Genomic DNA, 17,475 nt, shown 5'->3' with positions numbered 1-17,475 from the left:
TTTATTTTCATTTATACCAAACTATATCTAGGCAACAAACATTTTAAAGATAATGACAATAAAGTAAAAACTACAATTATAATACATTTTGTATTGTAATATTTCAGATTTTTATTGTTAATGGTATATATCTATATGCTTTTAGAAACTTGAAAAGAAGTTAAAAAATTGAATGGTACTAATATAAGGTACTGGTGGTGCGTATTAATGTTTCGACAATGTGTGCAAAATGTTCGCTGAAATCTGAAACGTTGGACTGTTGGACAACCTGAAAATCGCGTTGAATGAAAAATTGATAAGCAGCAGTGATGCCAGAGGCAGAGAATCGTGGGTCGCTTGACCCCCCCTACTCATTTCCCAAGATAGCTCCCGTCTCGAGCATCAGAGTCGTGGATCGTAGACCTCCCACTCTTTTCTCACTATAGCTCACCATCTCTCGACAGCCAGCGCACACGATAGGGCTGGGATATGCTTGGTGTGTGCCAGCACGGTGGACGCAAAGTGGGGTAGCGGGACGTCATAGTGGGAGACGATGGTACGTCGGAGTAGTAGTAAAGCGACCCACGATTCTGGCATCACTGATACTGATGAGCAGTGAGTACTGGGTCCAACTGGGTGAACTGGGTCTGTGAGCATCTGCAGTGCGCATCGTGTGTTGTGTTGTGAATGGTGTCGTTACGAGCCACTTTCGACCAAAAGTTCGGTAGCTGATTCACGATTTGTGACCGTAAAAATGTTTATGTGTATATAACACTTAAAAGTCAACGTGCACGCGTTGCGATTTCGTGCGAAGTATAAATGATTAGGTCCGCTTTGCGGTAGAAGTAACGTTGTTCCCTTACGACACTATAATCGTGTTGCTCGTAGAGCGGGAACCGTCGAATATCGCACAATGGCAGATTTCGACGCGATCTACGAAGAAGAGGAAGAAAATGAGCAGAATTTGGAGGAACATTACGTGACAATGGTGGCCGATCCTATAGTTATTCGAGGAGCTGGTAACATGACTGTGTAAGTAAAGTTTCAATGTCCACTTTGAGTTTTCACGTCTATCTCAGAATCTTATTCTAAGAACAAAGAAATGGACAATCTAAACTGTATTTACACTAGATTCCAGCTTTTCTTTTTTGGTGCTTTGTCCCTTCAACTAAATAATACATATTCTGAAATACGTTAAATTATATAAAGAAAATTGATTTTTGTAATACAGTTTTTGAAATAATTTCTCGTAGTTGGACAAGATAGGGCGAACTAGAAAAATTTTTCGATGCTCCCAAATGCATTTTTGACACCTTAAAACAGTCTTCTGTACAGAATTTTAAGACTAGGATTAGGAAATTATTGAAGACCACGAGGTGTACCTCAATTCAAATTAGGTTTCCATTGGTTTCATTGTAAATGTCAGTGCTTTCAACACTTTTCTGTCTAGAATCCTGTTAATAGACAGTTAAAAAATATACATTGCCTTTTTAGGAGCTCGTGTTCCTTATGTATTTAATGAATAAACAATGATAATTTCCACATTTCTAATGATAACATTTCTTATTTATTTCTTCAGTCTTTGAATGAACAGCGTTCAGTAACTGTCTGTCTTATAGTTTCTTCTTTTTGATATTTTCGAGCTTTATGTGGGTATATACAGATCATGCCCATTTACATTTTTAATTGTTGTTTGTTAATATGATAAATGTTGATACTCGTAAGTGAAGTAATGCATGTTTATATCCCATCTTGCTTTTTCCTTTTTCTATTTTGCTGAAAGTATTACATATATTATTAAAAATCAAGAAAACATGATACAATATCATTAGGCTGATGTAAAACAAATTGATTATTTTTTGCTGTTAAACTGAAAAAAATTCGTATGTTAAGGAGTTAATTGTTAAGGCCTATTAAACAGAATTATAAGCCTGCCAGTGCCCAGAGAAGGCCAAGTGTGTTATATCTTGTCTATCAAATATACAATTTTGAATATGCAAAAACGAAAGGGAAAAACAGAAAACTATTATGTATTCAGATACTGAAATTATCTATCATTTGTATCACATTCTCGATAGAAACAAATCTTTCACTAAGAATTCTTGCTGATGCTTTTCTATACAAGAAATACAGTGATTCCTCGATGAATGCGACACAAACAACTGCGTCATACCCACTGGGTGGTTTGCCTTCTGGAACCAATCAAAACAGAGTAAACAGAAACTAAGCAGAGGCCCAGCTCTGTGCAAAAACAAAATTTATGAGGAGTTGAAAACTTTTTCACCTTGCCACGAATGTTCAGAAGTGAACCCAAATTCGTCGCACTCATTGAGATATTACCGTAGAAAGATTTTCACTCAACATAATATATTATAAGTAAAATTATTCGTTCAGGTTTGGTCTTAGCAATCGTTTCGAATCGGAGTTTCCAAATGGCCTGGTGTCACGTGTTGCTCCGGAAGAATTTAAAGCAACTGTCATGAGAATAAACAGTGTGTTGAAAAAAACTTTGCCGGTTAATGTTAAGTGGTTATTTTGTGGCTGTGTATGCTGTTGTTGTACATTAGGTTGTTCCCTTTGGCCTGTCATCTGTTTGAGTAAAAGGGTAAGTGCTTAATCTTTGTTAAAACATAAATTACATTTTTTTTAATATGCTTGTAAATTTATTAAGCAATACGTTCCTGTTTTACATTTTGTTTACATTCATGAAATATAATAGTAGAAATAATGTGTTTTTTCATTTGTATATTTTTAGACACAGCACTCGTTAAACAAATTATTAGAATGGGAAAACAGTAGACTCTATCACAAACTTGGGTTACATTGGAGACTGGCAAAACAGAGATGTGACACTTCGTCTATGATGGAATATGTAAGTAAATCTAAAGTAGAAGAATATATACAAATTCTCATTCGTCCATATGATTTATTATATGTTGTTTTAATATTCACCACCTTTGAGTATTGAGTTCTTACTTCGATTAAGTATATTATACATACATTTCGTAAGAATTACAAGTTTGTCCTTTCAGTTATATAAATAACTGAAGCCCTACTGGAATGTATGAGTTAGTGCTAGTAGTTATATCATTGCTTATGCTAAATATGACATGTATGTATATACAGGATGTCCCATTGAAGTGTGACCATGAAATTTCAGGACTTTTCTTGAACCTTGAGTAGTGTGTGACCTCAATGTCAAATCAAATGCTCAAAGATACTAAGGTATCTCTGTTTTACTTTTTATTTGTTATTTGTGTCTCTTTGTGCAATATATGTATAATTGGTAGATTTATCATGATTCAACACAAACGGTAACATGCATGATCTCCGAAAAAATGTAGATAAAAAAGAAATTCTGATTTACAAAAGCTATGCACATTTAAAATATAGTTCAACCTTCTGTCTAACACAATTTTTTGTAAAGTTCAAGAAAAATATCGAAAGTTTATGGTGATGCTTAACATGATACACCCTGTATATAAGTGAGTTTATCTATGTAGAAACAACACACTTATTTGTTTTCATCTTTCATATTGCAGGTACTCTTAATTGAATTTATTCCAAAAGTACCCATATATAAACCTGACTAAAGTCAAGGTCTGGATTCTTATGTAACTGATACACACATAACAAATCAGTTTGTGGCATACAAAAAAAAAGCTGTATCTTTTGGCTTTATTTGAAATGAAAGAGTGTTATGCGCTACTAGAGGTAGCACTTGCTGGAGACATATTTTTGTAAATATTAGTAGGATTGCACAGTACAATAATGAGATATGAATGTAGGGTAACTATTATACATTAGGTTTACTCCTTGAAAATTATCGACTTGACCAGGTATAAAAATATGGACAATTTGTTCATTTTCTAATCAGAAAATGTACTGTTTCTTTTTTTTTTGTATCTTCCATTACTCCATAAAAAACGAGAAACATTAGCGAGTGTTTACTGTCTTGCACAGAAGAAATGATATAAAAGGATCGTATACGTGTTTAGAAATACTACTTGATGTCTAGTTTGCTAGTCATTAACACATAATTGTCCTAAATAGTTTTCGATTCTCTGTTAATAGTTTACGAAAATGTTTTCGATTAGACATTGAGCTCTGAGGCAAGAAATCGATCTGATACAGTACAACGAACGCATTGAAATATTTGCGATGCGAAAACAAGAAATAACAGTTGAGAATTTTTATATAACTACAAGATGCAAAATGTTCACATACACGTTTGTACATACTTACCTATACGATATAGAATCTTATTTTTCTTATAAGTTGATTCATTATTACGGTGATATTAGAAAGTACAAGATATACAGATATGTTTTACTTTTTGACATAAATTGAAGAATATAATTTAAGGTTTTAAAAATATAACTACAAAGAAAACCCGATGACGTTCTAAACTAAACTGTACATCATTTTAAACAATTGTTTCGGAAATAATCTAAGAGAAATTTCGTTGCATTCAAAGAAAGAAACAATTCTGGTTTATTCAATGTCATTTTCAGGAAAATCAGTTTCTTTTTATATAAAAAAAATATTAATCAGTGTATAATGTTAATGCATGAAGTCAAATTTTGAAGGTTTATTATTTAAAATTTCAATGAATTTTCGATTGTGTAACATTTTACATCGCATCATATGGTTCCGCACAGACACTTCTCTATAAAATAATTACATTCAGGCAAAAAATAAGGATTTTTTTTATTTTACCCTTGATCTACATGTATTGAAATGGTAGACAAAAGTAAGAATTATAATTGGTATATGGAAATTAAGATAAAACTCACTGAGGTTACATATGATAAATGAAATTTTAGAGGAACGTACAGAACATGCTAAGGCATGTAAAGTATTGCAATTTTTTAAGTTGCTGTTCAGTGGCTGTGATTGAGAATATAAGACTAGCTTTCAATTCAAGCATGTATATTATATATCTCTTAAAGGTTACATACATCTGTGCTTGTAGTTTTTATTTATAAGCACATGAACAACTTTTGATTTCTCTAAGGTGTGTACTTAACGTCCAAATTAATAATTATAATATTAGTTTTTTTTTTTAAATATTCAAACAATCATTTTATATCCATATCATAATTCATATAAATGCTTATCTTCTGAAGTACAATTAGGGAACATCATATTGGACTTTACAAATACTTTGAAGGGATTATTTTATAAAATAAATATAAAAAAATATGTTCTTATTGTATAAAAAAAATATAAATATAATATAACAAGAAATCACATCAACAAGAGCCATGTAAACTAGTTGTATTCCGTACGCAACATAAGTTTTAGAATCATTATTCAGAAACTAATAGATAGGAAAATATTTTGAGATGTACTGTGCAATGGAACCATGAATGTAAAATATGTGTCCCTTCGTGTGTTTAAAAATTACGATTAAAGTAGTTACACTGTGCAAAATTGATAAATGTTAAGATGAATTTGCTCCTAAGTCGTGTATTAGTTGTTATGTTTAATTATTGTTTTCCACAAGAAAATTAACTTGTTTACTTTTATTAATTTAGACAGAGTGCAAGTGTTTCCTGATATTCATACATGTGGAAATGTAAATATAGTATTGGCAAACAAAAAATGAAAACAAAATCAGTTCCTTGTTAATTATAAAACATGGATTTGTGTACTATATTTAGTAAATCGATTATTTTTTAAAATTATACATAGTAAATTACTTACATTGCATTTCTTTGTAGGTGAATTTCACTGTATTGCACATTTTCATGAGTTTTATTGTAAATATGTTAAAAAAAACTTATATTTACATTTAAATATTTAAAAAAATACTGGTAAGCAGATGAGTAAATAACCATAGTAAATGTAGAGTTCCCGATACTATAGAATCGTTTTAAAGTGTACATTAAATCCGACGAATTTACTAGTATTTGGATAAATAAACATTGTTATTGAAAGAAAAATTTCTTTGGAAATATACAAATTTATTTATATATTGGAATTGTAATAGAGATTGGTGTAAAAAGGAAAGGTACGAAATGTTAAGTCAACTTATATAATATTCATCAATAGATACAAAATTTATGAAATAAATGGGATATATTTTTGATAGACAGAACAAGTAATGGAGAATAATGTCCCTAAAAATGTAATATTAATTTTGTTATACTGTCGTATATTGATTGTATTTCATGAATACTTAACGAAACAATTTGTAAAAAAAGTGATTAAAGAAGAAGTTGAAAGCCCATTAATTATCTTGCCGAAGACAACAAATATGAAATAGAACAAATTTGATATAAAAAATTTGTTGAAAAATAAAACAGTATTCCATTCACTTTGTGAGAATAAAATTAGGCTATTACGGTTTCAATGTGTGCCTTTCACTCGTGGATTTGTGTGAATTGTATATGTACATACTGTATGTTAAAAATATATTGCAAACTATATTTGTATGAAGTGATGATGATTCCTATAGAATATGTATAATTAAAGTAAATTCTTATAGTTACAAGTGTGTCACATAACATTACATACATTAAAATTCCATCTCTCCTATACTAATTCACAATTGTTTCGTCTATTTGCCTATTAATTTTATATTTGTTTGATGCTTATAATTTTTTATTTGAATTGTAAGTAGAAATAAACTCTTTTACATTTGCTACAAAACTAATGCAGTTATGTAATTGCACTAGCTACACTTGATAAAATTATTTACACGATTATATTAAAAAGAAAAGTAAACTGAACTAAGAAAAGCAAAATTCTATAATTTTCTAGTAAATATCTAAATATGTATAAAAATAATTAATCAATTTGTCCGAATGTCATATTTTCTCGTCTTAAAAACTTCTGTTGCGTGGAATAAAAATTTAATCGTTTTTTTTATAAGTATATGTTTTATTTATTTAATAAGGTCAAATTTAATAACAAAAGTATTTTTTTTCCAAATATTACTGTAGAATCAGTAACACAGATTTACTCAAATACAATTATCTTCTGAGTCAATACAAGTTTATGAGAAATACATATTATGTGTACTCTAGAAGCTTTTATCAACGGATGTACGGGATCTGCATTTTCATGTACACATAATTTAGGTCTGTTACTACTCGTGTACAAGGTGTGTAAGCTGTTGTCTGTATTGAAATGATATTTGCCAGGAATAATTCTGTGTTATGATAATTGACAACAGGTGCCTTTGCAGCTCTTAATAAGTAGTAAGACATTATTATTAGTCACCGTAGCAAGAAGGTGCTTGACAGAAGAACGCAGATAGAATTCAAGCAGAAACGTTTGCTCTACAATATATCAAGTACTTTTAAAGTGTACCATTTCATAAATTGTTTATGTATTATTGAATGAAACTTTTAACATCCTCTCCACAAAGTAAACTTCGTGGATATATGCTCACAAATGTTTTCATTAAAGCATATAAATGTATTAATATTAATGTTAAACGTGCTGCAAGTTGTAAAACCTACTCAATCTTTAATAAAAAATGATATCAGGTGAGAAGATATTTGACATTACAAAATTCTGCTTGGAAAGGAATCGACTGTGAATGAATGTGATTAACAAGAAGTTTATGTGTTTGGAACCACTCAATTTTATACACTAAAATATGTTTTTGCGTTTACACATAGTTTATTTCTGTTAGAGGAAATCTGTCATGTCCACTGCCACTAACAGCTTTGGATTTCATTTACGACTTCGCACAATCTAATTTAGAGAATGTATGGCCCTGTGAAGTACGTTTTTACTGGTTGTCACTGCAACCATTCGTCAGGTTTGTTCGTTTCTTGCTTGGGAACATAACGCCGTTCATTATAATTCTTGGTAAGGACAAATATTATTTCTTGTCCACGATTTCACTGACTTCAATTAGTATGAAATTCTTACAACTCAATGTGTCGTACTGAATTAAATATTCTTTGTATATTTAGGTGTGTTGTTAAATACAGTTTCTTTTGGAATGCTAAGTACTCCAATACTTTGTGAATCTAATTTGTCATTGTATTTAAAAGCACTCGCTGTATCTGATAATGGAGCACTGATTTTTAATTACGCTGTGGGTATTGCAAAGTCTCACTTTACATTTGTCAATAATCTTTTCATGGTAAGCAATTGGTAATCTACCGTTCGATTTGTTTCTAATATAATTTAAGATTTAAATGTATTATTTTATTAGAATAGTAGGTTTCTGTGCAGTTTGAATTCTGTCACCATGGAATTCTTCCAATTTACATCAACTTGGCTGGTTGTAGCACTGACATGGACACGAGTCTTTGCTATTATGTTCCCTTTTGGAATACATGGTTATTGCAACAATTGTTCCGAAATGATAACTATAATTACGTTAATATGTACCAGTTTTATAATATCATTAACAAAACTATACTCAGGCGGTAAACACATCTTCTTTTCATTAGATTTACTATTTAATAGATTCATCAATTTAAACTTTAGTAAAACTATAAGAATAATTAAGAATAATGCTTTCTTACATACTAAAAACGGTCTATTTAAATTGTAGGATATGAAACGGACAGTGTTTTTGAATTTATACCATGCCAAAAAAAAATAAAACCGTGGGGTAGTGCAATGTACTTTTACATTGCTTTATCAACATGGTTACCTTTACTTTTTATATTTGTTGGAAATATTTTGCTCATTTTACACATGAAAAAGACTGAAAAAATTCATTGCCGGTTAACTCGTAAGTGTACTGTTTAATTGGAACTTGACAATTAAAGAAACATGAATATTTCCAGTGACGTTATTCCTTAGAAAATTTCAGACAGAGAGCGAACAAAACTCACCACACGTCCAGAATATTGTTTGTGGTGTCAACCGTTTACTTAGTGCTGTTATTACCGCTTGGTATTGTTGAAACTTTGGAACTTTATTGGGATGTTATTCTGATCAAATATCCTGCCACCGAGGCAAAGAAAAAAGCAGAATATATACATTGGTATGAAATCACATTCAGAACAAATATTATATAGTCCAACGAAACAAAATTAAATTATTTATATTTACTCAAGGTTTCATTCGGAAATTCCTAACTGTTTTTCAGGTTGAAAGAGAAAATGCTATTGAAGTGGTGTCGCGGTTTCTGCTTTCACATATACCATTGGAATTTCGCATTGAATTTTTTTCTGTATTATCTCACAGGCGAAAAATTCAGAAATGTTGTGATACAAACAACATGGCACTACAAGAAAATAATATTCTCAGTATTTTCGAACCATATTCACAAATGTACATCTTGTTCAAAGTATCCTAGAGATTTGAAGTCTATGCAGTCTTCAAATGTGTTACTTATAAGAGCTATTACATTAAGCGAAGATTTTATTAATGGCAGTGTTTCTACACAAAACAATAATAACACTATTGCACACATTTAGGTAATAGGAAGAACATATTGCAAAAACTTTCTAAAGACTGTTAGTATTAAACATCATGAAATATTTCTCTGCATACATATTTTTTTTATTGCATACACACGTTACATGCTTCGTGGCAAGTTCTAATAACTATTTCATTTTTCGGTAGATACACTTCGTTGTTATTATTCTTTTTATTTTTACTCTTATAATATACAATCAGTGTCTTTGTTGTATAACACATTAAATAATTCATTTTACATACATGACAAAATTTATTACTAACATAGTCGAATATCACATTACATACTTTAAAATAATTTCAGAAATTAGATTTTCATGCATACGAACGAATAATGATTATTATAACGATAGTAATTTTAACATTCTTCATTATGATAAGCAACTTTACAAGTTCAATATCTGGTCCCAATATAGAGTGTAGAATTTATAGAAATATTATTATTAATGTTGCAGGTCATATTTCCTCCAATCTTTTTGTCAATTTTATAATCATATAGTGATTATTATAATTGAAAATCACTCACCTATGTACACACATACGTCTTCATACACACACGTCTTTAGAATAGGTAACGGATATTTTTGAAGATATGCTCGTGTAAAATATTTAGTTGTCTTTCATTGCATGAAACATGTAATCATCTATTTACGTTGAAATATACGTTCTTTAAATACAAGGAAACTTTCATTTCTATATATCCGCATCTACCTATTCTCATAGGTAGATTACAATGTTGCTTTTGTATTAGTAATTTGCTTATTATGCAATTTTATTATGTTTAGAAATATAATTCGATACATACTAAATATAAACGACTCTAGAACAGATGTAATTTATCAGCATATCTCCCTGTTTACCTTAATATATTCGAATTTCTTTTGATCCCAAAGGTACAGTATGAAACAAGTTATGCAAAGCAGTTATGAAAACCGCTGTCTTTTCCATATATTCAGAAACGTGATATTACATTTAATACATAACAAACATATTATATGTTTAACAATAATTTTGTTTTAAATCCTAGCGAACTTCAAATAATATATATACATACGGAAAAATAAAATTGATTCACGTGCTACATGTGCTACGATGTACAAAATGATAATTTATACGAAATAATTGTTTCTTAAGCAAACACTCCAATCCATTATATTTGCTAATAATTCCTGCATTGAACTACTTACTACGTTGTTTATTTAATTAATTAATATAACAAATTAATATTTTGAAATTCAAGAATCATATACAGCAATATGTATTAACCTTTTTTGGGGGAAGAGTATAGTTATAAAATGGACATTTCTTCTAAGGAACTGAAGTTTCCATTGAAATATTAATTTTGTGCATAATTGTATCAATTATGATATAAATTTATGCTTAAAGTTAAGTAGTTATTATAAAGTTTTGTACATGCATTTTTCCATATATTGTATGATCTTACGTTATCAATTCAAAATACGTATTACATAGGTAGAGACTAATGATTGACAGTTATTTATTATAATAGTAAACAATGTTGTTCTAAATACTGCGTTTCTTGAAAAATAACGTATCAGAGTCTCTACTTTATACTGTATAATCCAAATATTAATTACATATATAAAAAGAAGTAAATGTGAATTACTTCGTTGGAAGTTTTAGAGAAAAGTTATTCTCGTTGTACATAATTTTTTTAGATTTAAAAATTCGATTTAAATGTTAATAAAAAAATATCATTCCCGTGAAATTTACAAGGCAATGCGTAATTGCATACAATTCAGTCTTTTCACGAATATAATTTTTCTGAGATATATCTTTAGCTGTTCAACGTGGCTAAGTAAAGCACACACTTCAAACAATGAACTATAAACATTTGATTTCTTCTTCTCCAAGAAAAAACCGTTGCACAAACATTTATTCGGTATAAAGAATGAAAACTAAATTTACAATAGAGAAAATACCGAAATATTAGTACAAAATAATTAATGTGATAATGGAATATTACATGGGACTCTATTTACATAATTTATTGGAAATTGTCCTTTTCGACTTTCACACTCACCATAAAACCAATCTTGTGATATCCTTGATAAAACTGTAATTTTTGCACCTTCCTATAATGCATCCATAGAAATAACAACAAAAAATTGCAGAAATTATATATAATCGTAATATAAATTTAATATAGAGTTCATAACTTACATCAAACGTTAAATCATCCGAAGTTTCGCCTTTAAAGGAATATATAGCAGTGACAGTATTGTCTGGAACACCAGGTAGTGGAACTTTGATGTTAATAAAATTAATTGGAAATATTCCCTGACGATTTCCTATTCTACCCTCCATCCAGTCGTCGTTAACTTTCTTTATTAAGTATATTATATCTCCTTCTTTGAATGGTAAATCATCTGCGTGTGTTACGTGGAAGTCATAAAGCGCAATACCATAGGGTTCTTTGTTATTAACCTAAAAAAGAGAAATGAAAAAATAACAGACACTCTGATGAAGACACATTGACAAGTTAATTTAATTTCAATCACTTACTAGAAGATCAGAGCTTCCTTCCATTAAATATTCTGATGGTGGTGCAGGTGGTGGTATTGTAGGCATTGGCGGTGAAGGACTATCTTTAGAATCTGTTGGCCATGAATGCGTTAAGTCTAACGTCACTGGCTTAGTAAAAGACACTGTTGCTTTACTCAAAGACTTTAATTCACTTTCGACGTGATTTATATTCTGTCCTATTTTCTTTGGCAGAATTTTTGGTGCAGCTGGTTTAGGTGGTTTTGCACGAATAATAGTTGGCATCGACTGAATGGGTTTCGAGCATGCCTGATTAGAAGGCACTTGATTATGATTATTTGTATTAAAAGCAAAGAAGGATACATCTCCCGCGTACTTTACAGATTGTAATGCATTGTGATTAGCAACTTCCAATGGTCCGAACGGGTCTGGCACAGAATTAACGTGCCAGGGATCATTTTGTGTTACTTTTTTAGTAGACATTCCAAAGAAGTCGAAATCATCTTCAAAGCCGCTCTCTGTCTGAGATGTATTTCCACTGCTGGTGAACACTGATGGATTTGAATTACCATCGCTGCCAAAACTATCTATACTGACACCATCACTACTTGAGCGCGTTGTGAAAGTTGGAGATCCAGGTGGACTCAAGTCTATCAAAGAAACTGATCCATTTATATTTTCTGAATGCAGTAATGTATTCTGTACTTGACTATTTAATTGTGTTGTGCTCGAATGATGATCATTTCTTCTCTTCCCAAATAGACTCGTTAAGAGCTCTGTTGGCCTTGCCTATATAAATATTGTGTGAAAAAAAAGTTATGCTATAATTACAAATCATGGAATTTCAATGTAAACATATATAAGATAATACATAATCAATATAATATAATGGAATGAAATAATTTTACATACTGGTTTCTTTAGTCTGTCCTTGTGAGCCTGTGCATAATTCTGGTTAAACTTCGGTGGTGGTGGTCGAGGAGGCGGTTTTCTTTTCTGAACCGGTTGTTGTGCTAATGTAGATCCAAAAATATCATTTCTGTAAGCATTAAGAATACAAATATATTATCAAATAAAAGTTGTCTGTACATGCTCAAGCAGTTTTCTCAGTTTGTTTAATGTTACTGTGATGTTATAAAGATTGGTTTCTGTCTTAAATTGATTAATTTCGCCAATCAGAATGGAAAAGGTATTACTGGCTTCATACATTTAACAGACACACTTGCCTGATATTATTATACATATAAAAAATAAATATGTACATTGTTGCTAATTAGAAATAAGAATTTATTTTGCCAACATATTTTTGGCAAAGAGTATAGATATGCTTAGAGAGAATATATGATATATGTGTATAATAAATAAATTACAGACTTTATGCATTCATAGTATGTATGTAAGTCTGCAGAATAGAATGAAATAAACACTTCCAACATTTTAAAAGTCATACTTTTATTTATAACATAATAGAGCGCTTAACGAAAGAAAATAAATGACTGTTTAATTCTCGTTGATAAAATACATTATGTAAAGATTTAAATTCGCCTAAATAACTGAAGTTTACTAATGAAATAAAGGAACAAAAAATTTCCTTTGTAAATCCATGTCGAACTTACGAGTTATTCCATACGGCGGTTCTCTGAGCCGTCGAATTAACAGGTGGACGAGGGGCTGAACGTGTTGGAATTCGCATTTCTGAAAGGAAACACAAAATGAGATGGTATTTAAAAACTAAGTTCGTCAAAACAAGCTATCACGGCGTGCAATGCACGGCCAGGCACTGATCTCACGGATTCTCTCCTATACATGCACGTTACGTAGCGCGGATGTATATAGATACGTATTTACATAGGAACAGAAGCAAAAGAGAAACTAGAGTTTAAAAAAATAATCGTACTCGGAATAATCGTGGCTCTACGCTGCGATTATACGCCCACGATTGAATGTCAGATATCTTTTGACGCGACACGGATTCGCAAGGCGCGGCGATAACAACGGAAATTTGACGAATCGCAGTATACTTTTGATTTGACGTACGAACCGAAACAGTGACGTAGATATGAAATTTGACAGTATTCCCGAACACGCTAACGACACGTTTCAACACTTGTACTCTTCGTCGCACTGAAAACGATTAATATCGTTCAAATGATGGTTATGAGCACTGACAGGTTCGAGAACACAACTCACCTGTTCTCACGTTGGCGGCCATTTTTCATTCGATTCGACTGCGAGTGTATTCCCTATTACGGCGGCATAATGTGTTTTAAAATACGTCAATCGAACTAATTAATGACGTGCGATTAGCAAATAATTTTTACCCCGACACAAAATATTATTTTAATATTCAGCAAACATAAGACAAATATCGATTACTTTCAAACATTCTATTTACACGTGGATTTCATTTGTTAAGGGAAAGTTGTAATTAGATCAGTAACGTTACGAATTTTACATGCTGTTGCAAAGACACGGTACGTTTATGATTTCTATGTCAGGTAATGAAATACAGTAGGTTCTCAATGGTAACTCAGTTTGTCCTACATATATATATATATATATATACGTTAGCAATACTTCGCTATCCCCGCCATAATTTTCTGTCTCTTTTGTTTTACCAAAATCGAGAGCGAGACATAAGATCTAATTACATGATATATACTCCGTTCACTTGTGGTGCAACTGCTTCGACTGTGTGCAAGTTAATAACACATCATCATCATGTAATATTGCCTTACAATGCATCGAATTTAAAAACGTATCCCCACTACGTATAATAGGCAGTTCGTCAGCAGATATAGAATTGATATCGAGAACCTACAATATTGTAATAAAAGTAAATAATAAGGTTATAGCTTACTTATACGATTCTTTATAACATGAATTGTACTATATGTATGAATTAGTATATCGGTATATGATCGTAATATTTTACGTATTCTATTACTGTATAAAGAAAGTTTATTATGGAAAACTATCTCTTTTTTGTGTCCCACAAATAAATAATCATTCGAATTAGCGACATAGTGAAAACACCATAAAATTGTAATTAATTGTACATATGTAATACAATTGTGTAACTTGATGTTTGTCGTTTTTGATAGTTATAAACTGTTGAAAATATGGGTATAATACGCGTAAAATATGTCTGATGTGACAGGGTTATTCTACTTGAGAGGCGCGCTCAGGCGCGCTTTTCAACTATTTCACGAGTTGGTTCCATTATATAGTTTCATTTTATTTAATTTATTAATTTTATTGGGTCATCGATCGAACCCGTGTATCAGCTAGAAATCGGCTGTTCGAGTAGTGTAATCCATCGCCACATGTATTTCACGCGTATTTTAACAATTAATAATTCAGAAACAATAAGCCTCAAATACAATTTCATCGTTTTTGATTTTCATTTTACAATAGTTTGGCATGTAGTATCCATCCTGGGAAAGTGTCCCACATTTTTATTAATACCCTGTATGCCGCATATAACGCTAATGTACTTTTTAACATATTGAACATTGTTTAAATAGTTATTAGTTTTTTGATATTTTTTATTGATATTAACTTTATAAATGATATTTGGCATATATTTTCGGATTAATCGACCAATCGTTTATCCAGCCAGGAGGGGTTTAGTCCCATAAGGACCGGTTAAAAGGGAGTTTACTCTACCTTCGCGAGCAAACTTTACACAGATAGTTCTATACTACTACTCTTACCCTAAAGTAAGGGCCTACTACCACTTGGTAACTTTAATTCAAGTACTGAAATAAATGTTAAAATGAATGGTAATATGGCCTAAATTTTAGAAACTTCCGAAACCAACTGGTAGGAGGCCCGTTCCCTACGCTAGTTTTTCCCCTAGCGGAAGCAGAGTTTGCTCGTGGGTGTACCTCGTTTCTGTTCAGAGATGGCGTGAACTGCTACCTGTGAATCATTCGTGATTCGATCACATTCGTTCCCAATCACGGTGATTTTTCACAGTGATTCGTGTTTCTCATGATCGTTTTAGATTGGTGGAGAAACCTAACAGTTCTTTACACGCGATACATAATCTGTATATTTTATATTAACGACATCAAAACAAAAATTCGAGTTATATCGTATAAAGTATAAAGTGAAGAAATAGTTAGAAACAATGAAGAATAATGAATAAATTAATTATTATAAATTATAATCTACATGTTACCTATCAAATAATTCTTTTAGAATTTCTTGTTTTTTCTACTGATTTTTACAAACACGAATAGTAATGTAATGTATCGTAAAATCATATTGAATACGTTTTTTTGTTCAAAGATCAAGGACTTACGATCGCAGTGAGCAAAATTCACTCTAGATAAAAAAATCGCAATCACGGTCGTAAATGAAGTGAAATCACGACCGTGATCGTGATTCGGTGATCACTGTGATAAATCACCGTCAGTGATTTTGCACGCCATCTCTAACTGAAACCGTTTTGTAATTTGATTATTTGTATGCAATCCTTTAAGAAATAGCAATTCTTTCTAAAATTGTCACATGCTTCTATGTAGATGAAACTGTGCGTTCGATGTAGTAAGAAATCCCGTGGGGTGAGAACGTGGGGTCATAGAGACCCCGTGTGGTGAGAGTGTGGGTTCATAGAGACCCCGCGTGGAGGCGCCAGATACCCCGTGTGGTGAGCGCGTGGGGTCATAGAACCCCCGTGGAGACGCCAGGGGCCTGTGTGGTGAGAGCGTGGGGTCATAGAACCCCCGGTGGAGGCGTCAGAGACCCTGTGTGGGGCCATAGAACCCCCGGAGGTGCCGCCAGGGCCCCCGTGTGGAGAGAGCGTGGGGTCATAGAACCCCTGGTGCATGCGCAAGAGCTTTGAAACGTGATTCTTTTCGCTGTTGCTCGTGCGAGCCTCGAGCTCGGTCTAACGTTGCTCGTGCAACTTTTAAAATCTGACTGACACTTGTGCGTGCTTCCGTGAGCAAATTATATAGTAACCTCAACGATGGCAGTTTCTGTAGATACTACTACAGACCAAGTTTAAAAGACGTAGGCAGTAGTTAGTTTCTGTAGTAACCTGTTGAACCAGACAACTATAATTAGTATAGGACATAGGATTGTACAATATTTATGCAGTTATATTTAAGACAATTCAATGAAATGAAGCTTATATTACCCGACGTATGTTTATTGGAATATACATATATACATATAAATTATATATGATATAAAAGTTTGAAATACAATACGATGCGCTACGGTACAATACGTCTATTCGATTCAATTGCTCCCTTGCGACTACAACATCATGCTATCCGCGTTCGGCGCAGTGCGCTAATACGGAGGCCGACGAAATATCACTGTAACACTTAAAAAAGTGTTAAAGTTCCATTTATATCATTGACCTGTGAAAATGTGTCATACTTCCAGCAACATTCATATTCCAATCAAAGAATTTACAGAACAAGGAAAAGGAATCTAAAGTAATTTTCAGTAGTTCCATACATCTTTATCTCGAATAATTTTGTAAAACATTCAAAGTACTAGACATTTTTACACTTTGAATCTCATATCGATTTCTAAAATAATCCTAGTTCGATGTAATATAGAACGTGGTTT

At 31.8% G+C, this 17,475-nt stretch overlaps 3 protein-coding genes across 5 annotated transcripts; 2 read left to right on the top strand and 1 right to left on the bottom strand.

Annotated features, from left to right (window-relative positions):
• Window positions 1-615: 615 nt before the first annotated feature.
• LOC107186694 (cysteine-rich hydrophobic domain-containing protein 2) lies at window positions 616-4,107 on the top strand. The gene is made up of 4 exons (XM_015574627.1): window positions 616-1,011; window positions 2,374-2,584; window positions 2,735-2,851; window positions 3,522-4,107. Exons 1-4 carry the CDS (start codon window positions 893-895, stop codon window positions 3,570-3,572), a joined length of 498 nt encoding a protein of 165 aa, XP_015430113.1. The 5' UTR covers window positions 616-892; the 3' UTR covers window positions 3,573-4,107.
• A 3,820-nt stretch (window positions 4,108-7,927) lies between these two features.
• Window positions 7,928-9,377, top strand: LOC107185999. Its single transcript, XM_015573791.1, has 5 exons — window positions 7,928-8,086; window positions 8,159-8,375; window positions 8,504-8,686; window positions 8,758-8,941; window positions 9,047-9,377. Exons 1-5 carry the CDS (start codon window positions 7,943-7,945, stop codon window positions 9,375-9,377), a joined length of 1,059 nt encoding a protein of 352 aa, XP_015429277.1. The 5' UTR covers window positions 7,928-7,942.
• A 1,633-nt stretch (window positions 9,378-11,010) lies between these two features.
• LOC107186652 (uncharacterized protein B0303.7) lies at window positions 11,011-14,364 on the bottom strand. Of its 3 annotated transcripts, none has more exons than XM_015574576.1 (6): window positions 14,074-14,364; window positions 13,500-13,578; window positions 12,796-12,922; window positions 11,905-12,672; window positions 11,563-11,826; window positions 11,011-11,474 (listed from the first exon to the last, which is right to left on the bottom strand). In XM_015574576.1, exons 1-6 carry the CDS (start codon window positions 14,093-14,095, stop codon window positions 11,343-11,345), a joined length of 1,392 nt encoding a protein of 463 aa, XP_015430062.1. In that variant the 5' UTR covers window positions 14,096-14,364; the 3' UTR covers window positions 11,011-11,342. The 3 variants fall into 3 exon arrangements, with proteins under 3 accessions (XP_015430062.1, XP_015430068.1, XP_015430076.1); XM_015574582.1 differs by lacking the exon at window positions 14,074-14,364 and adding an exon at window positions 13,925-14,004; XM_015574590.1 differs by lacking the exon at window positions 14,074-14,364 and adding an exon at window positions 13,781-13,918.
• Window positions 14,365-17,475: the final 3,111 nt, after the last annotated feature.

Source organism: Dufourea novaeangliae, unplaced genomic scaffold, assembly GCF_001272555.1.
Source record: "Dufourea novaeangliae isolate 0120121106 unplaced genomic scaffold, ASM127255v1 scaffold14, whole genome shotgun sequence".
NCBI classification, from domain to species: Eukaryota; Metazoa; Arthropoda; class Insecta; order Hymenoptera; family Halictidae; genus Dufourea; species Dufourea novaeangliae.
The sequence above is the reverse complement of the archived record's forward strand: the minus strand, read 5'-3'. Positions and strand labels throughout refer to the sequence as shown.